At 39.7% G+C, this 27,927-nt stretch overlaps 2 protein-coding genes across 11 annotated transcripts; both read right to left on the reverse strand.

Moving 5' to 3' along the window:
* Positions 1–1,006: 1,006 nt before the first annotated feature.
* On the reverse strand, positions 1,007–12,467 carry LOC117819608 (acyl-CoA dehydrogenase family member 11-like). Of its 4 annotated transcripts, none has more exons than XM_034693061.1 (15): positions 12,354–12,467; positions 8,619–8,907; positions 6,833–7,056; positions 6,647–6,746; positions 5,318–5,435; positions 4,991–5,133; positions 4,742–4,894; positions 3,191–3,285; positions 2,989–3,088; positions 2,762–2,902; positions 2,592–2,684; positions 2,395–2,502; positions 2,131–2,302; positions 1,565–1,631; positions 1,007–1,476 (listed from the first exon to the last, which is right to left on the reverse strand). In XM_034693061.1, exons 2-15 carry the CDS (start codon positions 8,895–8,897, stop codon positions 1,359–1,361), a joined length of 1,911 nt encoding a protein of 636 aa, XP_034548952.1. In that variant the 5' UTR covers positions 8,898–8,907; positions 12,354–12,467; the 3' UTR covers positions 1,007–1,358. The 4 variants fall into 4 exon arrangements, with proteins under 4 accessions (XP_034548952.1, XP_034548954.1, XP_034548955.1 ...); XM_034693063.1 differs by lacking the exon at positions 12,354–12,467 and adding an exon at positions 10,596–10,656; XM_034693064.1 differs by lacking the exon at positions 12,354–12,467 and adding an exon at positions 10,078–10,135.
* A 599-nt stretch (positions 12,468–13,066) lies between these two features.
* Positions 13,067–27,525, reverse strand: morc2 (MORC family CW-type zinc finger 2). Of its 7 annotated transcripts, none has more exons than XM_034691331.1 (28): positions 27,430–27,525; positions 26,473–26,613; positions 25,356–25,409; positions 25,203–25,237; positions 25,046–25,114; positions 24,826–24,916; positions 24,617–24,725; positions 23,546–23,705; positions 22,612–22,723; positions 22,346–22,471; positions 22,184–22,263; positions 22,008–22,090; positions 21,801–21,886; positions 21,429–21,569; positions 21,170–21,324; positions 19,669–19,797; positions 19,456–19,561; positions 17,297–17,429; positions 17,129–17,212; positions 16,749–16,994; positions 16,395–16,649; positions 15,667–15,786; positions 15,300–15,357; positions 15,057–15,195; positions 14,785–14,952; positions 14,573–14,666; positions 14,264–14,452; positions 13,067–14,070 (listed from the first exon to the last, which is right to left on the reverse strand). In XM_034691331.1, exons 2-28 carry the CDS (start codon positions 26,544–26,546, stop codon positions 14,002–14,004), a joined length of 3,165 nt encoding a protein of 1,054 aa, XP_034547222.1. In that variant the 5' UTR covers positions 26,547–26,613; positions 27,430–27,525; the 3' UTR covers positions 13,067–14,001. The 7 variants fall into 7 exon arrangements, with proteins under 7 accessions (XP_034547222.1, XP_034547221.1, XP_034547220.1 ...); XM_034691330.1 differs by lacking the exon at positions 27,430–27,525 and adding an exon at positions 27,267–27,395; XM_034691329.1 differs by lacking the exon at positions 27,430–27,525 and adding an exon at positions 27,153–27,348.
* Between the last annotated feature and the right edge of the window lie 402 nt (positions 27,526–27,927).

A 27,927-nucleotide genomic window follows, 5' to 3' on the forward strand; every position in this document is an offset into this window, starting at 1 on the left:
AAAGTGCTTTGAAGACTTAAGAATTTTTAAAAGCAAGTACTTCAGTACTTTAACTCAAGTAATAATTTGACAGAGCAACTTTCACTTGTATTGGAGTTATGTTTAACCTGGAGTATCTATACTTTGACTTAAGTAATGAAGCTCTGTACTTTGTCCACCATTGGATACAGTAAATACATTGAAATGTACATGTTTTTACATCCATAAATTGTTCAAAGTCCAAAAGAAACGTAAATCATCTGGTAGCCATGTCAACAAGTTTTACAGCCACATCATTGTGGGCATTCAGTTTAGGTTTGCCCCGTTGTTCCTATTTCTTTGTTTTTTTTTTACTTGATTTAAAGCACGTTCATTATTATTTTCAGCATTTTCTCAACCTTCAACCATGTCTTATCAAGCTTGACTATAACAATTTGGCACAATAAAACAAAAACTGAATTCATAAAATGAAGGAATTTATAACACACGTTAATTCAGGGACATCGTGGTATAGGCCTTCACATTGGACTATATGTATTAAAGCTTTAATTTAAAATTTTCTAACAGTACCTGAAAGCAGCACGTGAATAAAGACCCCCTCACGCAGTCAGAGCTCTTCTTGCTTCTGACCTGTGCTCCAGTTATTTTTTAGTCTAGGTATTTATTTATTGTATGTGGATTTGTGTTTTTTTAATGTCACAAAAGTATTACATTTTTCTGTAAAATTGTTCGTAAGTCTTTTCGTGTTGTGTCCTGCAAACTGTCTTGTGAAATCCTGTAATTTTAACACTTCTTTTTTGTTTTATACAAGTAACTGCTTTAGGACTACGAATGCACATTAATCAACTCTTCAGCAGTATGCCTCAATGTAAATATGATGGAATTAGCACAATAGCTCAAGTGTTGATTAATGTGCATTGTCCAAATTAAAAAAACTAAATACATAAATAAATAGTTAAATTTTTGGTTTGTTGATCTTTGCTTACTCTGGCCGTGAAAGCCTCTCTGAAAGGGAAAATAAAAAGCCTTGTGTCATGTGTTATTTATTCAGTTCAGATACTTTATACAACAAGCCTCCCAAAAAATTTGTAAGCTGCTAAAATTGTTTATATTTGTCTAAGACAAAAATATATCACAGCTTCTTTGTTTACACTAATAACTAACAAAAGCAACAATCACATAATTGCCTCATACAGAGATACACTGTATTAGAAACCCAATCATCCATCAGCTGTGTCTGTATACATGAGTTTAAATCTTTTCAACATATTCTCCAGTAATTTACAGCAACATGTAGGACAGAGTAACAAGACAAGATGATTAAAGTGAGGCAAATTAATGGCAGATTGAGTCATAGATTATTCTGTTATCACTGAACACTATGAGTCCTGGATGGGCCGGTCATAGACCAGTGCAGCATCGAGTGGTGGAGTGTTTGGATCATAGCAGCCTCTCCCCTGTTTAGTCGCCACTGGACACAGGTCCTGCTCACACCACCTGACAAAGAGTACGTATGATTAATAAATGCAAAATCTGGGTTGTTTTTATTTTTTTCTAAACCTGAAAGCATTGCATTTTAATTCACCTGAGTGCTGCATAGGCGTCTGATGGGGAAGCTCCTTTCCAACATGCATGATCAATGAGAAGAGCACCTGCAAACAGACATAAAGTTCAAGCCTGTTACACATAGTAAAGTCAGCTAAAGGTCTTAGAGAGCTTTCTATTTTCTAAACTTGTAACAAGTTTCATGTGGCTCCAAAGATTACTCCATGAGACTGATAAACTGCCAGAAGTCCCTGAGTCCCCTGAGTCAGCATGAATAGTTGCAGAATACTAGTTTGAGAATTAGAAGAGTCCTGGGGTGTGGACTTGGGAAAAGTGGTAACCAGACCTCTGTGACCACTTCTAATCTCTACTTGAGTCCATCAAACTCAATGCTACATGAGCTGCATAAATGGTGGCCGAGTTGCATTGTGGGTAATGTATGCCCCAGGTTATGACAGAGCCGGAAAATGTGTAGATTAAAAGAAAAGTTACCCCTAGTTTAACGGCAATTTTATTTTTTCACAAGTGAGTCTAGTCCATTAATGTTTTGAAGTGTAACTCTATATCAATGAAGTGAGTGGAGTGTTTGAGCGTCATGTTTCTTGCCTGTGTAAATGCGAGCTAGACTGTATGCCAGGTCTCTGGCTGCTAGCTCCAGGTAGCCAGGTGGTCTGGTGGCTGCTACCTGAACAAAGTCCTTCAGTTCAGACAGAGCAGCCTCCATTGCTTTTACAGCTGGAGCCAATGAGGACACACTGGATGCACCTGAGAGCAGGGACTACGAGGAGAATGAAACAATCACATTCCTTTTTGAGTGTGTCATAGAAAAGCCACTGAACATGTTTGACAAAGCCACTTTTGGATCTGTACCTTGGTGTGGGTAAAGTAAGCATGAAGAACCATTCCTGAGCTGCGAGCCACACAGCGCAGCACATCCAGAGACAGAACATTTGTGGTACCTTCCCATATACTTAAAACCTGACAAATTAAGAGACAGGTTAGCTTCAAAATTAACCCTTTCATCCAAAAAAACAGCTCTTAACTAGTGTTGCACGCATTAACCACACCTGTGCATCACGGAGCATTGCAGGCAGCCCTGTATCCTCGATGTAGCCCTGTCCTCCAAAACTTTCCAGACCCTCTGACACCACAGCCACAGCCTGAGACAAAACAAAACATAGTAAGGGTCATCATGAAAGCTACATGACTGATTATCACATCTGTATGAGCTATGCACCTGCTTCCCAGTGTACAGTTTGACCACAGGAGTGAGCAGACGAAGTAGGTGTGCATCCAGCTGGCTCGCCAAGCCGCTCTCCTCCCGGCCCAGCAGACGACAAACATCCATCACCAGCAGAAACGCTCCTCGGGTTTCTACCTGTGCATGTCAGGGACAAGCATGGGTAAGGCATGATGGGAAACACAGCAGTGAATTTGAATCTTTTTTTTCTCATGCCAGCTTACCTCCATTCTGGCAAGAGTCTGCATGTGCAGTGGGTGGTCTTTAAGAAGCTTTCCAAAAGCAGTGCGGCGAGTGGCATAGTCACGAGCTAACTGAACCACCCTGTGATCAGACGCAGATGTGATCATAATCAGATTATGCAGAATTTAGCATGAAACAGAAATGAATACAGGATGGCGTGCAGCAGTGTGAGTTATTTCCTGCCTTCTCATTGCAGATGCTGCAGATACACTGTTGTGGATCCGGGTGATGGTTAGCATATTAGCAATGGAGGCTACACCTCTACCTTCCTCTGTAAGCTGGAAAAGTAGAGAACAACAAATATGCACATAAGTTTGACATTTCAAGTTACAGTTAATTCACATCTAACATCACACACTAGATTTAGTCCTACTAACGTTAAGGTAAGGAAGCAGTATTTTACTAGTACTAACTGCTAAAACATGCACTATGATGAGTAGTATTTAATATGTACTGTGTAGAAATATCATGACATGTGGTTTAGTGACACAGGAATGGATTATTGTTTCTCTAGATTAACAATACAAGTAATTCTTATTCATGTTTCTCGCGAGAACACGAAAGCTATGGCTACGTTCACACTGCAAGGCTTAATGCTCACTTCAGATTTTTTTGCTCAGATCAGATTTTTTGTTTGCCTGTTCACATTACCATCTATAATGTGACCTGTATCCGATTCCAGTGTGAACTGTTTGTGGCTCCAAACTGCCCTGCATGCGCAAAAGAGCAGTAATAATGACGTCACATGCAGCTGTTTCACAAACGTAAACATGGAGGAAGTCAGCATGTTCACCTTTGTTACAAAGTTTTTGTGCAGTGGGAGCCGGAGAATGAATGACCAGGTGTGGAGGAGGTCAAGTATTAAGAAAAAGAGAGCCAAATTGCTTGTTTCGGCTTTTTGCAGAGCTGTGGCCGCAAATATGATCGAAAGGTCTATGTGGATGCAGACACGGAATCAGGAGTGGTGGGTCTGCGACGTTAATAGTTTCACAGAGACAGAGTTTATTCAAAACTTCCGGATGTCGAGCGCAACTTTCAATTACATCTGTCAGCGGCTCTACCCAAGACTCCTTCGGCAGGACACTCAATTCAGGCACTCCATCTCCATCTATAAAGTGGCGTGAAAGTATCAAATGTGCATCAAATCCGCCTTGGCCGTTCACACCGAGGTCGCATTGAGAAAGATCAGATCTGTATCTGATTCAGGACCACATATGGAAGTGGTCTAAATCTGATTTGAAAAAAATCTGATTTGGGCCAGATTTGAGTGTTCACATTGCCTCTAAAAAATCTGGCCTAGTCACTTGAACCCTAAAAAATCTGATTTGGGACACTTTTGCCTGCAGTGGGAACATAGCCTATGTGTCTTTAGAGCTCCACAAGCTACATTTTTAATATTAACACTTGTCATTAACCAAGTTAATGCAGCTCTCTGATGCTCACAACAACTGGCTTTTGTTTGTCGGTCTGTGTTGGTCGGCAAAAAAACCCTTATATGTTATATTTGCTAAAAAATCAGCTTAAGGTGTCAAAAATATACAAAAGAAAATAAAGTACTGCTTGGTAAAATAACTGCAGAAAGGTTTGGTTTATTCTCACTGCAAAAAGTTTTATTTGGACAAAGTGAGCTGTACCTGCTTGCCTCTGAAATAAAGCAGCACTAATCATATTTGGGTGGACAGGCAGGATTCTTCAGTTTATTATTACAGTGATAGATGAAGTTGTGTAACTGACCCTGTGTGCAGGAAGGCCGTCCAACAGCAACTCAGCAGTTGGCATCTGTCTCGTTCCCAGTTTGTCCTTCAGTCTCTGAACCTCTATACCCTTCAGTCGTCCATCCTCTCCTCTACACACCTCAGCGTAGAACAAAGACAAACCCCTGCTACCCTGCAGCACACAAACAAACACACACACAGACACATTTGTACGTTTTTCAACAGGAGTGATCAATGATATCAGAGGAGTGAAATAAGTCAGCTATACTGGTGTTGTAGTTCCTGTTCGGTCCTGTGTTCTAGCCAGTGTGAGAGTCATATCAGCATCTGTAGCAGAGGTGAACCACTTGAAGCCATGAAGTTTGTATGAACCATCTGACTGGGAAACGGCTACTGTCTCTGTGCCACTGGCTGAAGAAATGCAAGACAGATAGAGGACTGAATCAACAAAGTAGCAAATATAAGTATTTTAACATATTTATATAGAATATATAGAAAACAACAACTGCATATGGAGGGATGTGAATGAATAATACAACATTCAAGTAATTTTCGAGAGTACTTCTTTAGGGTGATGGTTCATGTCACTACTGACCCACATCGGATCCTCCCTGTCTTTCTGTCATCCACTGTCCAGAGGTCCAGAATCGTTCAGGCTGACGGGTTGTCAGACGACCGTATGCTTCATCTACCGGCCATGAAACACCTATAGACTTTAGGCACACATGCAAAACAGCACTTACATTGTACTTAAAAAGACTTTAAAAAAAAAAGAATTAGGTTGAGCACAAGAATGTTTCAAAAGTAATCTGACTACTCTAAGACCCATGATTACATGCAGCGGCTTGATAAGATCATAATAACTGTTATTTTTCTTACTGCAAGCTTTTGTATGAGCTTTACTGTTCAGCTGCAGAAAAACACCCTCTGTTTCCTACTAATCTATTTCAGCTGTAGTCTAATTTTAGATTTGCTTTTGAAAACAGCTTCAAAGGACATTTCCCTTCATCCTTCTCCAATATTCCTACATCAGGGCACTGGTTCTAACCTTGTCTATATTACTTTGAATGTAGGTTACTATAAGAAGGCAATGATAATGATAAACATTTTTAAAAGCAAACTCAAGACCTACCTTTTTAGTCTTGCTTTTAACTGAGCTTCATTCTTATGACAGTTTTATCTGTTTATTTATCTATTTATTATTTAGTTAATTAATTAATTAATCTATTTTTTTATTTATTATTTCATTTGTCTATTTATTTATTTATCTATTTATTTATCTATTTATTTATTTATTTATCTATTTATTTATTTATTTATTTATTTATTTATTTAGCCATTTATTTAGCTATTTATTTGTTTATTTATTTATTATCTAGTTCACATTTTAGTCACTTTTATTCTATTTTATTTATTTATGAACTTATTGATTTTATTTTATTTTATTTTTTTAAGTATAGCATCTTCTTTTCTTTTAATGGTTTAATATTTTAGTGTTTTATTATCTTAGAAATGTATTTTATTTTGGTGATTTTAATTTCCTGTGTTGAGTTTTAACATCTTATTTTAACTCCAGTGTTTCCTCATTAAGATATAATGAGTGCGTTTCTTTTTTAGTTTACTTTTATTATTTTTATTATTATTGTTGCATATATTGTGTTCCAAACCTTAGGATTGTGGGGTGGGTTTTGGGGTTGGGGCTCGGGGTGGGATCTTTTTCCTTAATTTATTCTATTTTAGGTTGTTTTTATGTACAGCACTTTGTGTTACAATGTCATTGTATGAAAAGCGCTTTATAAATAAAGTCTGATTGAGTCCGATTGATTGATAATCTGGTTTCTTAAGAGCATGTAAATAGACTGCTGTTAAACTAACATTTCTTATTGGATTAAGACCTACAGTACACACTGTTTCTCTGACACACCTGGATGACTTTAGCAGCTCCATCAGTCATGGCCAGAGGGCAAGTGTAGAGACCAGAGGAGGGGGAGAAGATGAATAACTTGCTCATTTGGTACACACGACTAGGACAAACACAAACAAACACTTAGATACAAATGTAACAACACTTCCCAATAGAAACCAATCAGTCCAAAACAAGTTTCCAAACCTCCACTCCCCGCATGACCGTTCATATCCAATGGCAACTAGTCCCTCCTGTGCCGACAAGTCTTTCATACGTTTCCAGGCCGGGGAAGTCACAATGTGGTCCACTCTACGACCCCAGGGGTCAAAGTGCACCAACTGAGGAGGAGTAACCTCACACTCACGGCCCCAATAATCCACTTCATTTGCCACATGCTCCCCGAATGCACACAAGTCTGAGAAGACAGCCTGTGAACAACACAAAAAAAGACAACATTTGTTCACTTGAACACATAAATCCTGTCCAGCTGTTGGGCAAGTCCTCACAAATAGAGTTATATCCTTTAGTGAGAGAGAAGTAAGAAGGAGCTTTGATCTACACTTGCTGTGTTGCTGGTTTGTTGGAAAACGAGGGGCTAGGTGTGGTGAGCAAAAAGCTAAGGGAAAAACTGATGAGAGGATAAAGCCAGATGAAGCTTTTAGGTTTTCTCTCTATTCATGCACAAATAGATTGAAGGCTTCAGGTTTTGGAACTTGGCAAACACAGGGACGTCTAACGGCTTGTTTAACTTACAGCAGCAAATCATAGCTAAGACTTAATCCCTACCACACTGTGTGATATTCATAGATTGAGTTGGATAAGTATGTAAGTTAAAACTTGTCTACAACAGTCTGCAATAGATGAAAGCTAAACTGATAGTTTACATTTACCATGGATAAACTCTGACCATATAAGAATATTTAGATTGAGAGATAAGGCATGGGCAGTGTATCGTAATACTAAGGATCCATCTGACTGGGAAAAATATAGACTTTTAAGAAATACAAGCAAAACCATGACCAGGAATGCCAAATCCAATTATTATAGATAATCTCTGGCACAAAATAATCCAAAACAATTCTGTACTAAAATTAAAGATATAATGGATGTATCAAAAAAAGAATCGCCCAATAAGCTAAAAGTTGATAATGATGTACCGCATGATCCACTCCAAATTGCCCAAGCTTTTAATCAGCATTTTTCCACTGTTGGCTCAACTGCAGGGCCCAGTACTCCCTCAAATAACTTTATATACAACGCATCACCTAACCAAAGTTTTTCCTTTAAAAACATCACACCTGCGGAGGTACAAGATGCAATTAATAATTTAAAAATGAGTAGCGGTCCTGGGTTAGATGGTATAGAAACAAAATGTGTTAAATTATCATCGCACATATTGATGTAACCCCTTTGCAATCTCTTTAACATGTCTCTATCGACATGTCAAATACCAAGTATTTGGTATTTTCTCATTTTATATGTGTATTTGTTACTAGTGTGTATTATATGTTTGTCTTGTAGGATCCCCTTGAAAACGAGATGATGAATCTCAAGGGGTTACTCCTAATAAAATATTTCAATATAGTTAAATGATTCTGCGTTGTCTTAAAACCTTAAGTATACAATTACTTTGTCACAAAAGTTAACAAATACATGTACGAATTGTGCTACTGAGGTCTAATGTTTTTAAACTTATGTGATTTTGGTCACATTGTATTGTCTCAATGTTCAATTATTAGACAGCTCATCAATACCAAAACAATAACTTTTAGAAAATGTATCAGACGACTGCAATATTATATTGCAATATGCAACATCACCTACAGCACCTACACTACATCATGTGTTAACATGACTCCCTGCTCTATGACTACAAAACAACAATTATGACAACCTATCTTTGTAAGAGAATTCAAATGTGGCACATCTTCGGATAAATTCAGTATATTACATTCCTGTAGCTAAAGACACAGGAGTGCTTCCTCCTCACCTCCTCAGGCAGGTGTCTCCTCATGTATCCTCTGAGCAAGGCATCCTCTAGAAATGGGTTCTTCAGCACAGGTCTGTCCTGAAAGAAATACCCTATCTTGGCTCCAGAGAATGGTAAGAAGCCTCCTGCCTCCCAGAGTGGTTCTTCATCAGATCTTCTTGTGCCAGGTTCGGCATAACTTGCTGATCTGATGTGGATAAGAGGCTGAGGAACAACACACAAGGCCTTGCAACAGCTTCCAGCTAAATGACGGTTCAGTAGAGCTGAGCATGCCGCCATTGCTCAAGACCTGCAGTACAAAGACAAAAAGACTAATCAATTTGAAATGTAAAATAAAACATTTACCCCCCTGAGTGATGTCACTTCACTCACCAGCAAAGGAATTTTTAGGCACCGTTATTTACATTTAGAGAAGTACTGGCAATGGTTCAGATCTTTAGCACAGTTGGCAACAACATGACAACATGAGAAGTAAATCACATGCAAATACCTCTTCAAATACCTTTTCAAATCAAAAGGGTGTAAATGGTGAAGGTTTTAGTTTTAATTGTTGTGACACAAGACAAGTGTTTTCACATGAACACTAAAATTAGCAACAATGACTCTGCCAATAACATCAATAAGCTTTCATTATATATATTGTATACTTTGGTCATTTTAAATTGTGGTCAATTTTGTGTTTTTCATGACGCCCCGTCACCGTCAGTGTGATCCATGTATCCAATCTACACACATATAGGCCTATACATGCAAACACCCTCATTAATCATCCACTCCTTTGTTTATTTTACATCATTTATAGGTCTACTGTTAAAAACATGCAATTGAACACTTGACCAGTATCAAAACCTCTTTATCAACGACGCTAGTGATTAATCTATAACATAATACAGCAGTCGTATCGTATCATATCAAATTAAAATAACTTTTATTCTATAACATTAGAACTATAGGCACTAACTCAAAACTTTCAGGTCGGCCTATGCCAGGGGTTCCCAAACTTTTCAGCCCTCGACCCCCAAAATATAGGTGCCAAAGACTTGTGACCCCCACAGTCCCTCAAAGTTGTTAAATGTTGCCTCACACTTCATTTGCTTCATACTTTGAAATGAGTACCTACATGCACATATGGTTGTGTTTCCTGTGCTGCTGTGAATTAACCTGCTGATACTGATCCTTTAACCCTAAACCTAACTTTAGGGGACATCTGACAACAAAAAAAGGCAAAAAACTAATGAAATGTACTAATTTGCTGGGTTTTATTTCAAATGTAACAACTGTTTTGCGTATATTTTTACGACAATGGGAAAAATAAGTAAATTTAGATTACTTAAGATAAAATAAAAACGACATCTCGTGACCATAGACTGTAAATAATTTGGTGACCCCCCATTGGTGTCTCGCAACCGCCCAGGGGGGACCCGACCCACACTTTAGGAACCCCCGGTCAGTGCTTTACCCAAGAGTACCCTACTGCAGGCAAGATGGCGCCGCCACAACATCCACACCGGAAGTCCATACCGGAAGTCCATACCGGAAGTTACAAAGCTAAAAACGTTGCAATAACACCCACACCGGAAGTTCATACCGGAAGTTACAAAAATAAAAGCCTTCAAAAAAATAAAAGCCTTGAAAAACAGGAACGTGAACGCAAAATAAAAGCCTTCAAAAACACGTAGGTTTACGCGTAATTCTATGAACTTTTTTGCACTTACATTTTAATCGTATCAGTATTATTGACTAGTTGATTGACTCCAAAAGTGTATAGGCTGTTGAGAATTCAAGTTACTTAGAAGCCTGCACGAATCACTAAGTTATAGTGTTAACGTCTCAGCCATGCACAGCCTTTTGTTCCGAGTGTGTGTTGAAATACTTAAAGCTGATTATGATGCTGCCGTGATGACATCTGCATATGCCTCTCTTGTTTTGTCTGGGTCATATGTTATTTTATGTTGTGTTAGCCTGACTGTACCTCACCTGCCCACCAGTTCCCTGTGGTGTGTGTCCTGCCCATAGGTCCTGCCCCTTTGACTGATTCCCCCAGTGACCCCTCTTCCTTCCTGCACAGCTGTTCCCCACAGGTTCATTATGATAACTGTGCAGCGTGCAGGAGTCTCTTTCCATGGGGACTTGTCACATTATCTAAGTTTGCTGTAGTGTTTGTTCCAAATTACCTTGCATGCTGTCTGCCTATGTGATCACATGTATAGATTAATGAATGAATGAAATACAGATCCAGAGTAGATCCACAGTCACGAGAGAAGAGCAGAATGTTATCTATGGTGCAGGGGCGAGTGGAGGAGGAAAATGTAGAGGTGTGTGGTGACTGTTTCTTTTTTAACATAATTTGTAACACGTTACAATGACACAGTGACAGGGGTGTTCATTAACCACAAGAACAAACGGAGGGAATGGTTTCTCCTTCTATTTTGAGACATTAGATGGGCGTAAACACTCTGAGCTTGTCAAACAGTTTTATTCAGATTGAATGCTTGATGCATGTACACCAATGTCTTAACAAGATCACTTTATTTGGCGTCCATGAAAACATTGAAGTTGGAACCTTCAATTAGAATGACTAGAAAAACTGCAAATGTATACATAGCTACTGTTTCTTTCCATCCAACCCCTACTTGAAATGTAGAATTATACTTTATTTTATGTTCTTTTAATGTTATATGTATGATGTCTTAACCCTTTTGTATTGATAATGTTGTACTTGAAAAAGAACAATGCACTTTTGCTATTACAAACTCCAAATCAACATAAAATATTAGGACTAAAATATTTCAACTTGAGGCACCACTGTCAGCCACTGATGATAGATGTACAGTACACATTTCTGGGGAGCCTCTGTTGTTTTTGTGGTGAATATAGATCTCTGTGTACAGCTTGAGTGTATTTTCCCTCTTACTTACAGTCTTTTCCTTCTCATCCCCTCCACCCACACACACTAACACTCTACATTATTCTGTTCTTCATACACAGCGGGATCTCTCTCACTCACTCTCTCTATCACAATTAGCTTTCTGCTAATTGATTTAGCAGCGACAGACTAATGCAATCAATACGCTACACGAAGAAGAAACTTCCAGTTCGAAGCATCCGGCATTGGGTAGAGAGGGGGTTAAAGAATCACTTCCGGTATGGACTTCCGGTATGGACTTCCGGTGTGGATGTTGTGGCGGCGCCATCTTGCCTGCAGTAGGGTGCCTCTCGCTTTACCTGCATTGCCAAACTGTATTGTGCCGATGTTGTTCTAGTAAAACCATATAAATGAACCATTAAATACCTTTAATGTGTGCACAAACTTGGTTATTAAATTAAGTCTGAATGCATAGTATGTGCAGCAACATTACACAGTTAACAAATCATGACGTAAGGTCAGCTGTTTTCATTACTTTCAGTGGGTCAAAGTTCGTTCCTTCCTGTTCTAGCTATACAAATGATATTGGCTACCCTTTTGGATTTAATTATTTCTTTACACTATGATTATGTTTTGTATTATGTTGTCAGCCTAATAGTTAACCTCGCCCCTGCTCGTTAAACTGCATACTTTGCTGTTGTCACCCAAAGTGAACCGAGCTCCCAGTTAGCAGGCTAGCGAGCTGTTACACAGCTTTTCTGCAAAGTGTCTGCCAATCACTTTAAAATCATTTATATGGTACCTTCTTTGATATTAATGAAACCTTTGCATGTAAACTTTATAGATTTAAGATGAGTACTCAATCTTACCTCCGTTAGCTCTGCAGTGTTTACATCCACAACGTTTGTAATATGGCCTTCAAAATAAAAGTCCCCTTCAAACCAAACAGTTCACCAGGCACATATCCATGACCGAAATGAAATGGTATGCGGTATGACCTGACTTTATTTCATTTTCAAAGATTCTGAAATTACTCTGTTTACTGGGGAAGGGGATTAGGGCCACTGGAAAAAAATTAAAAGATAAAAGGTCAAAACCTTTTTTAATTATTATTATTCTGAGAAAAAAAACTTCTGAGACTAAATTCAGAATTCTGAGACTAAATTCAGAATTCTGAGATTAAATTCAGAATTCTGATAAAAGAGTCAGAATTCTGACTTTTTTCTCAGAATAATTATAATAAAAAAAATGTTTTACCTTAATTTTTTTTTCCAGTGGCCCTAATCCTCTTCCGTAGTTCTCTGATGCGAGTGAGTTGGAAATACTTTGTTAGGGAACTTCATCTGAGAATATCTGGTTCAGGGGCAGTATCTTCATCAGTCCAGACCAGTCCAGACACACACATTCATGTTAAAACTGTGACATTTATATTTTTTTTCAATAAACTGGCCATACAATTGAATAAACTTTGACTCAAACAAATGTCTAAATAATTACTGCTTTCTAACTTTTACAAAAGACTTCACTTAAAATGTATATGGGAATATGGAGATGCATGACAATAACAGACACTCATCCCTCATAAGTTGTTACTGAACCGGTTTTATTGTTTTAAGTAAAGATTTTTCAAAAATACAGAATCCTTTGTTCCAATCAGAACATAAAGACGGAAAGCATGCACTGTTCAATAAAACATTTCCATGACATGTTAAAAATCTGTTCAAAAAGAAGGACACAGGCACTGAATAATAATAATGAACACACAACCTTTGCATTTAAATGGGAATCTTTTATCTTCCAAAAATAAACACAGAAAAGTCATAGCTTAAATTTAGGAAGGGTACGGGAGAATAATCATACTGATAAAACCCAGTAAGAAGATCTTATTTGTGGGTGTGGTACATCACCCAGCTGTAAAACATTAACCTGGTTTGGTTTAACTGTCAGACCAGGAAAGAGTAAGGTAAGGAGCAACACTGAGGTGACTGTAGTGTAGAAAAATAAATGTCAATGCTGAAGTACAGGCTGCAGTTCAAAACAACAACCAGTCAAACCCAAATCCTGCCAATCGACCGTAATGAATAACAAGTGTAGTCTGCAGTTTAAACAGTATTATTTGACTTTATAAAGGGAGCATAACTTGGATTAAATCTACACAAACCACTTTCAGATCAATTAGGAGGGATGGCTTGAACACGGACTAACATATATAAGCAGCTATATAAAAAAAGGACTCAAAAGGAAGCCACAGGCGAATAAACTAACCAACAATGGAGAAACTTAAAGAGTGCACAGGTTCTGACTAAATAAACAATAAAACACAAAGATCAAAGTCATGACAATCAGATTTAAGAAGTGGAGGGATCTACAATGAAAATATCCCCAAATATTCACAGCCAACTCTGCACAAAAGCACAAGTCCTTTGAGAGCTGTTGGCAAATAATGGCTGGATTAAAATTGCCAGTTTGTTAATGTGCAAGTCCTCTTCTCTCTTATATGTCTCAGTTTTGTCTTCCTTAATCACCTTTGGTTAGGAGGTCCTCTATGTATGCATCAAGCTCGTCGTCTGTGTTGATGTCAATGTCCTAAGATTGTTAAAGAAAAAAAAAACGTCAGTGTTACTTACAGTGCAAGTTTTACAAACAAAAGAAATAATGTGAAAAGCAATGAAAGAATAAATTTAACAGACGGTAGCAGGGAGCAATATATTTTTCCAACACTGTTTGAAGATAATCTGGTTCTGGTATCATAAGGAATGTCTGAAGCAGGCGATCTTACCTCTTGTACTTTTTGCAGAAGTGCTACAATGTTTGTTCGTAATTTCTGTAGTTTCTCGTCTGCCTCCTTCAGTTTGACCTCAGTGCTGTTACTCTTCTCCTCAACAGCTTTAGCCCTAGCGTCCGCCCGGCTCTGGTACGAGTTACACAAAGACTGGAGACCTGATTCATACTGCTGGAAATACTCTTTCTGAATGGGGGAAAATACACAGCAGCACTCAATGCTCTGGACTTGTGAAGGACAGTTTTTTCCCTTTACTTTCCCCTTCCAAGTAAAACTCCATCTTGTGTCATCATTCATATATCTCACCAAAGGAAAAGCCACTAGCTCTTCTGCCGTCATGCTGTTAACATCATCCTTTGGAATCCGGAAAGCAGGAGGAAAGAAATAACGCAGCATTGTTCTGGAAACACAAACAGGATTGTGAACACACCACAGAGCTATATCACATGAATGAGGAGAAAAAAAAGGGGCCCTGGCTTTTATGAGGCAACAACAACAGATCAATGGAATCAGCTCACCTCAACATAGTGACCAGACTCTCAGTCACCTCTCGGCTGGTTCCTGGTTGAGTAGTGTCGGGCTCCATGGCTGCCCGACCCTTCTCAGTCTCCTGTTGGGTGTCAGGTGTCTGAGAGATTGGAGATGGCGGCCGCATCAACCGGACGTCATCGCTGCCTTTAAACACCCTTCACAGACACACACGTAAAAGTGAATAAAAGACATGAAATGAATCATTAGGGAGGTAAATAAAATATGCCCTTATTTCAGCGAGACAAACAAAACATCTTACCATCGGTCTTTAGGGGTGGAGCGAGGGACATAGTCAAATTTCACCTTCCACCGAACACTTTGTTTATTTGCCTCCACAGCCATGACTTTGCCCGTGTACCAGACTTTGTTGACACGTACTTCCACCAGCAGCCCCTTATCTGTAAGGAGAAAACTCTTTCAGTACAAAATCCTCAAAGCTTCAAGGACATCCTGTTCTGAAGCCATATGTTACATTTGAATGTAGTGCAGTTCGTTTTCTCACCTCTCTGAGCATTTTTAGCGTCGTTCTCTGGTTCCTGCTGCTGTGGCTTCTCGGATACCTGGCACACAAAAGGAATCGTTACCATCATTGCAGTCAGATGACTTTTGTTTACTTGAAAGACAGAGAAAGATAGGATTTGCATCCCTTCAATGAAAGTGGTGAAAATCCCAGTGTGACCTCAAGCGTTAGGAGAGAGAGGCATGCTCAATAGAACTGTGGAGAATATGTTGAAAGAAAGTTGTTAGATAAGGGAAGGATAATTTAAAACACCCGAGTCAGCTGAAAGCTCATGTTTGTTAGAAGCTGTGAGTTCAGATGCAGCTTTATTTGAAGGTATTAGTGGGGGTGACCGGCCAAGTAAAGCTACCTTTGGTTTAGCAACATGCTGCTGCAAGGAAAGAGATTTAAGGCCACAGGATGGTGTTGTTGGTGTCTGCCGTGCTGGGGTAGAAACCTCTTTCTTCTCAGGCTGTGAGCGTTTGTTAACCTGCAGGGTCAACAGCAGAGGGGCTCTGATTTGGAGTTCAGGAACCTACTTAGTCATCCAGAAATGCCTGTAACTCAATGTTGGCTTCAGTGTCTTTGTACATGTGCTGCCTTTCAGTTTTGCCTTTGGTTGCAGTTTAGGTATTTTTAGAAAAGCCATAGTTCCACTTCCCTGATCATCCCTTAGGATAGAGTTTGTAACAGATAAAGGTCTTTAATATGCTGTAAACAAACAGTTTTTTCAAATGCTGTCCAATTCTGACGCCTCACAGTCACTTTGTGAGCTTAATTTTCAAACTTCCCTGAAGCTCATCTTTTGTGGGAGGCAAGCAGTATTAGACACACAAAAGCAACAAGCAGTAGAAAGGAGACAGCAGAGACATGAACACAGCAGTCCACACAGAATGCTACACAACAAGCCACACACCCGAACACAAAGGCTCATTCATGTGTTCTTCTGCAGCCCTGCTAATGATGAAAACTTATGTCTTACACGTGTATGTTTTGAAGTGATATATCTCAAGGTGTCAAAAAAGAAAAATAAAACTTTGAAATATCCTAACCTGATTCTAAGTCTGCTCTAACTTGTAAATCCAGTTTTGTGTTTACCTCGTCCAGCTTGCCACGTTTGGGAGGTGTGGCTTTCTCCACCACTTTACCACGATTGGCAACTGCTGCGGCCATCTTTGATTTCTTTGTTTGTGGTTGTTCCTCTTCACTCTCCTCCTCACTGTCATCATCCTCCTTCTCCTCCTCTTCTTCCTCTTCTTCCTCCTCCTCCTCCTCCTCTTCACTGTCCTCCTCTATGATTCTCTTGCGTTGTCCAGCAGCTGCAGGTTTGGCTGGTGTTGCTTTGGCGGGGGTCTAAACAGGGACATATATTTTCATAAATTGTTATTGAGTGAAAATGATTTGTAAGAGCCTTCCATTAGAACGGTAAGGCTGCAAAAATAGTTTACATACCCGTGAGCTGCGGCTGGCTGGAGGTGTTTTGGCAGAAGCTTTGGCCACAGACTTTGCTGCAGGTGGTGGAGGCTTTGCCGCAGCTCTCGACCTGGAAGCGTCGACTTTGGGAGGTGCAGTTGCAGGTGTTCGGGTGGAGCGCTGAGAAGATGCACGAGATGGAGGAGTACTCTGGGCATTTTTTAGATGAGCTGGGAGAGGTGGGGAGCGAGGGCGTGTTGTGGACCTTTCAGAAGACCTAGTTGCCTAAAAAACAACAACATTTAATTGAGATAATGAAGAAAAACAAGATCACATATTCAAAAACTAGTAAAAACTCAAGAACCTTACAGCACAATAAAAAGTGACCAAGAATTAGGAAACTAAATGATGCAGAGTACCTGAGAAGTGCTCTCTGTTGGTTTCATGCTGACCTCCAGTGGTAGCTTCTTTATATCTGCAGCAGATTTGATGGTGCTGGTTTTCTGGTGAATGAAACACAACGTAAGTCCTGTTGCACATTAAACAGGAAGTGAAAGGAAGAGATGAGACAAAGAGGGATGTGGTACCTGCAGGGCCTGAAGTTTATCTTGCTGCTGTTTGATTTTGTCTGACAGCTCTTTCTGTTTGTCTTCAGCTGTTTGCTTGTCTTTCTTCAGAACACCACAGGGCAAATTCTGCTTTTGTTCAGGAGCGTCACACCTGAAAACACAAAACGAAACTACATATTGCATGAAGAAACTCTATTGATTGCTTAACAGTGTTATAGTGAAAAGGAGACTAAATGGACATGCAGTGCCTATGCTAATTAAATAATTATAATAAAAGTAGAAGATGAAAATTAAAGCCGCAAGCGGCGATGAACGGGCCCTCGCACACCCGCCGCCTAAGCGAGCCACCGCCACATGTAAACCGCTGCCTGATATTTGCCACCACATGATGTCAAAGCAAGATCTGAGAGTATATTCTGGCTTAGGTGGTGCAAATGTTCCAAGTTTTTGGCAGATTGCCAAGAAAACCTCCAAACTTGACAGTCTGCCATGCCCACAATTTTAGTCTGAATAGAATTCCTTTAATCATTTTTACATTTTAACATTGAAATCTGTATGTGCATTGGAGATTTGGGCATTTGAAAGTCTTAAAAAAAACTTTTTTTTGATTTATGTTGAGACTTTTGCTTTAATTTGAATACAAAGTTATTTGGAGAAGTGTTTCGGCGGTTTGTTGTTAATGTTTGGAAGGTTCTTTTTACTGTCCTGGTCAATAGAATGTGAAATACATGTAACATGTTGGACAAGCATTTTAGTTTCCTCCATTTTGTTTTGTAATTTTCCTGTTACTTCTGGATGGAGTTGTCCTTTATTTCCAGATGTGCAGCTTGACTCATCACAACAGATTTTTGCTGCTGGATCTCCTTCCTTGCATATTTTAATGAGTTCTGCAGGGCTTGTTTCTCCTTTGCATTTTGATGCACCACCTGAAAGTCTGCCACGCCCACAATTTTAGTCTGAACAGAATTCCTTTAACAATAATTTAATCGTCGATATGTCGGCTATAGAATGTGCCTTGTTTGGACTGAATCAGAGAAAAACTCTAGGAGGAGCTCTCAAAAGTATGCACCCTTATTTGGGCGTCATTCTTCACATTCAAAGCTGTATGTGCGTTTGATGCCCCACCTCAACACATGCCACGCCCACAATTTTTGTCTGATCAAAATTTGTTCTGATATTTTTTTCTCCTCAATGTGTCTACTATAGGTTGCCCTTGGTTTGGACTGAATCAGAGAAATGCCTTCGGAGAAGATAACAAAAGTATGCACCCTTATTTTGACGCCATTTTTCATGTTCAAAGCTAGGTGGCGCTCTTCCTGTTGAGTTTGGGATATGGGTGCAAGAGGCTTTTTTGTGCGTCCTGATGCCATGAATATGCGTAGAACTTTTCATGCATGTAGCTCAAAATAACCTCTATGGGGAGGGGTTTTTGAAAACTGTAGGGGGCACTAGTGAGCAATTTGTTTTGACTTTTTTTGCAAAACCCATAAAATGTCGCAATTTTCCCCAGGCCTGATGAGTGTGTTGGATGAGGTGAAATTACGTGCATTTTAAAGTCACAAAAGTCCATTTTCCGAAGTTTTTTTTTTTTGATACCCCACCCCAAAGTCTGACACCCCCACAACTGTCGTCTGAATGGAATGCCTTTACTTTGTATTTATCATCAATGGATTTACTATAGAATGTGCCTAGTTTGGACTGAATCGGAGAAAAGCTCTAGAAGATAATAGCGAAAGTATGCACCCTTATTTGGACGTTTTTGGACGCTTTTTGGAGCCATTTTTAATTTTCATAAATAGGTGGCGCTCTTCCTGTTGAGTTTCGGATATGGGTGTGAGAGGCTTTTTTGTGCGTCCTGATGCCATGAAAATGCGTAAAAATTTTCAAGCATGTAGCTCAAAATAACTCCAATATGGAGGCGTTTTTGAACATTTTAGGGGGCGCTAGCGAGCACATTTTTGCAAATTATTTTGCGAGACCCATAAATTAGTAAATTTTTCACCAGGCCTGATGGGTGTGCAAAAATATCCGTGCTTTCATGCACATTCAGGGGTCCAAAAATGCGTTTGAAGTCGCGCGACAAAGAATAAAAATCAATCCTTAGAAAAACAATGGGGCCTTCGCCACCAGCGGTGCTCGGGCCCTAATTAAGAGACATGTAACAACTTGCTGTTCACCTGTCCTGAGTGCTGTCTGGGTTCATGAGACACACCCAACTGTCTGGGTAACGTTTGTCCACAGCATCCATCTGGAAAGGCAGCGTTCTCCACTTTAAACATTTGTCTGTGAATAAAAAGCAGAGTCAGAGAGCCAGTGTGAGGTCATGAGGGTTTGTTTACAACGACACAGCATGTTCATGATGTAAATATGTGTGTGCGTTTACAACATACCACACTGAATAGTTATTGGTATCTCCATTGCGCGACGTCTCTTGTATCTGGACTCTGGTGAAGGAGGTGCTGACCAGCTGGCGGACAGATACCCAAACTCATCCCAGAACTTTGCTATTCCTTTTTGAGCTGCATAGAACACACAAGACACTCAGCATTTAAAACATTCCCATTTCAGCAAGCTATTTATTAAAATACAAAGGATTTGAGCTAAGGTGTAGACTGAATGTTTCTGTAACTTCTCTTCTTCTTACTTGGTGTGCAGGGAGTTTGTACACCAGTGGACAATAAGGAGGAAAGTATAATGGAGCCAGGATGTCATGACTGTAGACTTCTGACAAGTCTTCCAGTGTGGCCATTCAGAACACATACAGACCCTTTTGCCTTTAGACGTGATTAACATGCTGTATGATGATGTGTGTTAGAATAAAGCTTTTAGAAGCAACATCTTGAAGTTGAGGTGCACGAGTATTTAATGGTGAAAGCTTAAATAAGATCAATGCTGCATTGAATGACGTAAGCGTACCTGCACTTTGCCATAGGATGAACATTATTGCCTACTGAAATAAAAACATGGATGCATACCAACTACTTATCCCTAAACTATGATAAATCCGACCTCATAATCATCGGCCCTAAGTCCCTCACAAATCCCATTCCAAATTTCAGTCTCACTTTAAATAACTCGACTATCTCCTGCACCTCACATCCGTAACCTTGGAATCATTTTTTGAAAGCAACCTTTCTTTTCAACACCACGTCACCCAGCTCACTAAAACGGCCTTCTTCCACCTCAGAAACATAGCCCGCCTCCGTCCATTACTCTACAATCCTGGACGGAACATCTTCCAAAGTCCTCCATAAACTGCAATACATTCAGAACTCTGCTGCACGCCTCCTCACCTGCACCCGCTCCCGTGACCACATCACCCCCATCCTCCAACATCTTCATTGGCTTCACGTACCCTATCGCATACAGTTTAAAATCCTCCTACTCCTCACCTACAAAGCCCACCACCACCAGGCCCCTTCCTACCTCACTGACCTCCTCCACCATCACACTCCTTCCCGTAACCTGCGTTCCTCACGACAACCTCCTGTCTCCACCTCACAGAACCAAGCACCAAACCTGGGGGGACAGAGCCTTCTCCGTAGCCGCCCCCACCCTCTGGAACTCTCTCCCCACTCATATCCAAAACTGCTCTGACCCTTCAACATTCAAATCCCTATTAAAAACTCACCTTTTTAATCTAGCTTTTAATTTGTGATTGTACTGTTGTTTTGTTTGATTTGTGTTCCTTGCTTGTGTTGATTTTAACAATTGTACAGTCTCTTTGAGTTTTGGAAAACGCTATATGAATAAAATGCATTATTATTATTATTACTATTTTGTGTTGGAGGTTTTGAGTTTTATAAATACTGTAACAGGCACCCTTTAGTCACTCTTATACTAGTGTGGGAACTTGCACAAACAGAAATCCACACATATCAAGAAACTCACCGATGTTAGTGTCCTTCCAGTACTGTGCTAAATGATCCCCCATGGACTTCAGTAAATGTCGATACTCCTTTGCATCTGCAAAGTCTTGTTTGTTGTGAGTTGGCTCTAAGACTAAATACGGGACATCCACCACTCCAACCACACCTCCACATGCCCTAAAACATGCAGATCCCATTATTAATCATACGGCATTAATGCAAAGAATCAATAACATTGTGTTTAAACACCATCCTTTTTTTTTTGTGTCCGTAGTACTCACATGCCTCCCTCCAGCTGGGGACCAGTCTTCTCATACATCTTAATAAGACGAGAGCAGTTGTACACAAACATCCCGTCCAGCTCTCTTTGTTCGATGTTTACTCCAAATATGAAGTTCAACTCCTTGGGCTCCTTCAGGGCTCTGAACAAAAACAGAACGTGTCAGAAACTCAAGAGAGACAGCCAAAGCCCAGCATAAGTACAGTGCTGCAGAGTACTGTGTTAGGGGATCTTTTCAAATAAGTGTTCTCTTTTCCTAAATAAAAAACAGAACAAATAGCTCACAACTAGTGTCATAATTACACCTCAAGACATATAACCAGAAGATAAACCAACATTAAGCAGAAATAAGGCTGTACAGTTTTGTTCCTACTTCTGCTTAGCTTCAAGAATCATTTTCTTCATGTCAGCATCCCGTCGGAGCATCATGGCTGAATCTTGAACCTTTCTCAGGATTGCCTTAAGAGAGAGCAGGAAATGATCAGTTCAGACATTAAAGCAGCTCAGATTAAAGCTTGGATTAACACAGTTCGATTACATTTGTCCGTGAAAATTTCACCAAATAATCTCCTTGGTTTACCCTTGAATCTTTCGACAGGTCGTCTCCCAGTCTAGCCTCCAAAGCTACCCGCTTGCTCTCCGCCTCTTTGGCTTTCTCTTCCGCTAAAATAAATGACAAAATTGTAAAGTGATGAAATAGAGACAGGCAACACGTGGTCAAAATGTGGATTAAAGATTATTTCACAGCTCACTCACCAATCTTAGCGAGGTGATCAGCTTTCTTCACTTCTTGCTCAGCACGAGTTTTGAAACGAGTTGATGAGTATTTATAAATCCTTTAACAAAACAAGATTACTAATTAAACGGTCGTCACTGAAATCTAGTATTTAAGATGCAACACATGCGTTATCATGTTACCTCGGTTTATAAAGACAACACGACAATCTCTTGGTCCTGACTTTATGTCCCTGGATGAAAATCCTCATGCGTGGGTCAATATACAACACAGCGGCGTATGCCCTGAACGACCTCCTCTCTGGCTTCCTGTGAGAGGGGAAAGAGCACAAGCATCAACATTAACATTATTGATCAATAAGAAAAACACCCAGTGAAGTTTATGTAGAAAACGTATGGGTTCATGATCATACAGCTGAATGCTTTAATAAAAGTAAAATGATACTCACACTCCTTCAGCTGCTGTCCCAGCCATTAGTATGTCCTGATGATCTGTGTCCACATCCAGCTCTGGTTCTCCGTTGTCCATCAGCTTCAGATTATAGATGATCACCAGAGTGCCTTTTAACAAATAACAACAAAATATAAGGTCTAATTCCCTGACACTAAAGCTTGATGCCATTTATTAGTGATATTATGCTGAAACATACAGATCAGTGTGTTCTCCAAAAAAAACAAATGTTTTAAAATTATAGGTCAAAAAACAAAAACCATTAGGATTTTACAAGAAGTGGGTACGATCTTGTCTTAATACACAGGAGTTCCACAAGATCTGTGTACGGTCTGTCTCCGATCCGCTGTGGTCTGGCTCCGTGCACTCCCGTCCCTAAACGCTCACCGGTTGCGTTTTCGGAACGCGGAACGGAGCAGGACAGCTGGAGTCATGTGACCGAGGTTTTCCCACAGCAATCACTGAATCAAGGATTATCCTGCTCCTCTCCTCATCCATGTTGTCTTTATCAGCCTCTGAATTTGAATTGATGACTACAGGCCTGGCTCCGCTCTAAAGGACATTTTTTTTGTCATAGTTAAGTTAAAAATGATCTAACGATAACAAAGAGTGCATTATTCTGAAAATGAACCAGGTTTTTATTTTGTTTTGGTGCCTGACTTCCTGTCCCGCTCCATCTGCTCTGTGCTGAATTGATGCGTCGTGCTCCGGCATCGGGCAAAAATAGAAGTCTTGCGTATCTGATCCCTTGCGTTCCGACCTGCCGGATCAGAGACGCAGCCGAAATGCCGGAGCGGATCCAGTGGGGGTTAACAGATTGACTAGAATAGAAACCGATCAGATCCAGTGCCGTGACGGATCAGAGACGGACCGGACACGTGACGTTTGTTATTAAAGGCAAAATTCCACAAAATCCATCATCATTCACTCACCACTGCTGCTCTCTATCTTGTTGAACTGCTCCATCAGCTGCTGTTCATTTTTAAAAGGTGAGTATTTGAAGATGAGCTCCGTCTCTATGGCGTACTTCTCTGGGTCAGAGGTTAGTGGCTCTTTGGTCCTCAGATCCCAGGAGGGGAGGGGCACTATCACCTACAGAGGGGTATCACAGTCATTGAGTGTAGAAATACAAAGATGTTGAAAAGCCTGAAGTTATGTAAAATAAAACATGTTACTTGTAGTATCTCTTCAGCAAAAAGATCATTCGGAAATATTGAATGCTTGGCAAAACTTACACAAAAAATTATTGTCTTTGGATGTACGCAATAATTTGAAGTGCTGCATTGTGACTGATTACTGTTGTGTTCTTTCTAGGGATGCACAGAAAATTCGGCCACCAAAAATTTTCGGCCGAAAATGGCTCAAAAGTGCATTTTCCATTTTCTTCTGAAAGACTTTTATCACTGCAACAACACGGCCGAAACAGAATTTTGTGATGACTCAAGCAAAAACTGTGGCCAGTTTGCGCTTGTCTGGGTAAGGTCCAACATGTCTGCATCCGTAATTCCTTTAATTGCAGCACTAAAGCGTCTTCTAATCAAAGAGGTTGAGACGGACCATGGAGTGAAAACAATGAAAAATACACTCTTAGAGTCTGTCAGCGCACGTTTCACTGAGAGCTATTCAGATCCTCTCAGGTGATTCCTAACTTGTTCCTGTTTGACCAAGTGCAAGTGTTACAACTGATCCGTGTTACAACTGTCCCCGGTCTCCCTACTAATAATTGGCATAATAATTTATTTTGGTGTTTCGGTTTTCGGCCTTGGTTTCCTCATTTTCGGTTTTCAGTTTCGGACAAGAATTTTCATTTCGGTGCAACCCTAGTTCTTTCTGGATGAAAAATATTAACATATTTTTATTTTCTATTATTTCAATTGATTAAGTTTCTTTGCTTAGAGGTAAGTCCCAACAAAATTGTATAAAAAATTCTGGGCACAACAAGCAATCAAGTTACGAGTAACAATCCCTATTAACAGGGTGTCTTTCTCCACTTTGTCTCTGACCTCATCCAGTCCCTCCTCTTCATGGAACGTCCTGGACAGGAAAAGGCATGTCAGCGTGTTGCCCTTTTTTGTGAATAAGATGAAGTCTTTCCCCATTCGCATAGAGCCACTGTTACAAAACAAAATCAGATTCAAATTAAATGATATAGAAAACAGTAGTGTGCCAAATTTAATGTACTAAAATCATACAAGATCAGAAAAGGTCTTACGATTTCAATCCGTTTCCGTACTGGCCGATCTGAGTGGACTCAGGGGATCGTTTGTTTGACTTTCCAAACTGAATAACGTGGGTTGCTTCATCTAACAAACAAAAAGTGTTCAGGTTTAAGTTTTAGATACAAAAAAAGTGTGTCATTGAAAACTTGCAGTGGGTGCTCATAAATTAAAAATTGTTCAAAGAAATTTCTCCGTTAAGCAAGTACCACTTACTTGGGTCCATTCCAGTGCCATCATCCAGAAAACAGAGCATGTAGCCGCCCCGCAGCTCCGGCTTCTTTTCTGTCAGCACAGCAGAAAAGTTATAAGAGTCATGTTCGAGCATGAAGAAATGTGTAGGCTTCATTGTGAGAGCTATTTGGAGGTTTACCTGTGTAAATGTCTATTCGTGTGGCATTGGCATCCCTGTGAAAAACATAAAGAAACTTTGAGAGTTATTGCTGTGATAAAGAAGACACCTGGCTAATGTGCATTTCCCATGCTGCTTTGTGTGATAACACTTAGAGGCTGTCAGTATAAGTACCTTGAATTATCAACAAGTTCCGCCAAGGCTCCAAATAGGAACTCATGGGTTGTGCTGAAAGTAAATGACAATTGTAATTAATTTAATATCATTGCTTATATGCAAGAAATAAATCGAGAGGGAAACATGTCAAACTGGGATGTATAGAGCATATTTGTTTACAGGATCTGATCTCATTGTCAACTTCCAGCGTGAGGCTGTGGTTCAGTTATATGAGCTGAAATTCATCAAATTAATTTAAAATATAGTTTCAATATAAGCAAGCTGGGGATGGTGCTGAGAGTTTCATAGCAATTAAGTATCAAACCCTGAAACATATGCCAAGCAAAAGCATATCAACTAATTAATTAAGCAAATGATTTAAACAAGGACTAATTGTTTTAGTGTCCAAACCAACCAAGTTCTTCAGCTACATTATAAGAAAATGCAAAGCTCTCCTTGTACCAAAAAATGTTCTTGGTTTTGTTGTGTCTTCAGGAGAACAGTAAAAAAATAAACTGCAAAAATAAACATTTCACAACATCTGAAGAGAGCTTCAGGCCTCTTTGACTGATGAAAAGAGTGACCCACAGATTTCCTGATCATACTTTTAACATGCCAATAACTTCATACAGTTAAACTAAGTATCTGTGTTGTACACATCCATGATGTCTCAAGACCAAGTTAGGAATTTAAACATTAATTGTCTATGTATAATACATATATTTTAGATTCCACACATAGTGCACTGATAATAGAATTCAGCAAATAATGGTAGGAATAAACTAAACTACAAGGATATCATAACATAACTTTTACGGAGAAGAAACATTTTTAATGGATCTAATCAAATGTATGCTGACATTGAATAAATGAAATGTTTGCTTGTTCTCCACTTGTTTGAACAGATGATGAGGTTGAAAAGCAGTAACTCTGATCATCAAACTAAAACTTAGTATATCTGAGTCAACAATGAAGGAGCATAGACCCCATGCAACCTCACCATCTCTGTGTCTTGTAACAGTATGTGCATGTTTATTTCAGGTTAGGGTGGATCTAAGTGTATTATATCAAAGTGAATACTTATGTGTGGTACAGTGTGATAATCTGAGATTCATTTCAGCAAATTGGAACTTACGAATTCGTGTGCAGGTATTCAAAGGTGAGCTGAGCCCTGCTTAGGTTGCTGTAGCTGGAGTAGGCCATGGCCATTCAGTTATTTCCTGTTTCTTCTTGCTGTCTTGTTGTGTCCACCCGAGCTCTAGTTCAGACCTTCCATCTTAAAAAAAAAGGAGGAAACAATGTTAGATCTTGTATGTTCACCTACAAAAGACCTTATTTGATTCAGTGAAACCGTGATCATGAAGTGACAACAGCTGATGCGGATGCTTGACAACAAGTCAAAAGGTCAGGTTAACACCCATTCCTCACTGAGAGCCCCCTAATATGAGGGGTACCACGTGGGAGGCCTGCTCAGAAACAACATTACACTGTAAATAAGAGCATAAAGTGAGCCTACAGGCAGTCTCTTCGCTAAAGACATCAACATCAGTGCAGCTATGCAATACACATTTGTTGTTCTAGCTAGCTTTCTATCAGTTAAGGCCAAGTAATCTCCAGTAAAGCGTATGTGATGTAAGATTTCAGACGTTATTCAATAACTGAGAGTAGGTCTTAATGTTAGGCTAGCATACTGTAGCTAGCGGACGTTAGCGTTTTCTAGTTTATCTACTTATGATGTAAGGCTAGCTAGCTAGCTAACTCCGCACTGTGAATACATGTAGCTGACGTTAGCCAGATTAAGTCTTTTTCACCGACTCTGCAGACCGTCTGATATGACGGAGACTTTGTAGTGGCTTCGAGGTAGTGTGTTAATCCGTCCGAGGCGTGACAAATACTTCGTAACGTTATGTTTCCTTTTCTTTAACATACAAGTAAACCGCCAGGCCGCGAGAAATCCACTTCGACGTCGGCCACTTGGTTTTCCCCTGCACTACAGAAATCCCGCCTCTGGTTTCTACTCAGAGCCAATAGATGAGCACCAAGTAAAGGTTCTCAACAAGACTGGCTGAGAAATGTTGATGAGGGAACATACCGGTGCATCAGGCCAGAGGTGGCTCTTCGGATATCTCATCAGACCTGTATCAGACTGAACAGTAACATCAAATGAAAGGGATATTCAGACTGATGACGAAAGATGGCTTTGTGGAAGAACATTAGGTTATTGTATTCAATCAACTAGAGTTGACGAAACAACACTCTGTAAATTAATACGATGGCTAGTGTCAGAAAATATCATTAGTCTACCATTACCTTAATTCAAATTTATATCTATCTATCTATCTATCTATCTATCTATCTATCTATCTATCTATCTATCTATCTATCTATCTATCTACCTACCTACCTACCTACCTACCTAAATAAATACATAACATTAGGCTATTTTATTCAATCAACTATAGTTGACAAAACAATCATCTGTACTTAATACGATGGCTTGTATCAGAAAATATCATTAGTCTACCATAACCTTAATTCAAATTTCTTTCTATCCATCCATCCATCCACTAAGATGAGTTACTACAAAAGT

The sequence above is a fragment of the Notolabrus celidotus genome, chromosome 9, assembly GCF_009762535.1.
Source record: "Notolabrus celidotus isolate fNotCel1 chromosome 9, fNotCel1.pri, whole genome shotgun sequence".
Classification (NCBI taxonomy): Eukaryota; Metazoa; Chordata; class Actinopteri; order Labriformes; family Labridae; genus Notolabrus; species Notolabrus celidotus.

What these genes read in the sequence shown, in the direction of transcription:
- LOC117819608 (XM_034693061.1), bottom strand. Translation starts at nt 8,897, where the DNA reads ATGGCGGCATGCTCAGCTCTACTGAACCGTCATTTAGCTGGAAGCTGT. An exon ending in GCAGCATCTGCAATGAGAAG is followed by an intron (nt 3,089 to 3,190) that starts GCAGGAAATAAC and finishes GTCTGATCACAG; the next exon opens with GGTGGTTCAGTTAGCTCGTG. An exon ending in AACTGTACACTGGGAAGCAG is followed by an intron (nt 2,685 to 2,761) that starts GTGCATAGCTCA and finishes GTTTTGTCTCAG; the next exon opens with GCTGTGGCTGTGGTGTCAGA.
- morc2 (XM_034691331.1), bottom strand. Translation starts at nt 26,546, where the DNA reads ATGGCCATGGCCTACTCCAGCTACAGCAACCTAAGCAGGGCTCAGCTC. An exon ending in TACGGAAACGGATTGAAATC is followed by an intron (nt 24,726 to 24,825) that starts GTAAGACCTTTT and finishes GTTTTGTAACAG; the next exon opens with TGGCTCTATGCGAATGGGGA. An exon ending in CGCTAAAAATGCTCAGAGAG is followed by an intron (nt 15,196 to 15,299) that starts GTGAGAAAACGA and finishes TTCTCCTTACAG; the next exon opens with ATAAGGGGCTGCTGGTGGAA.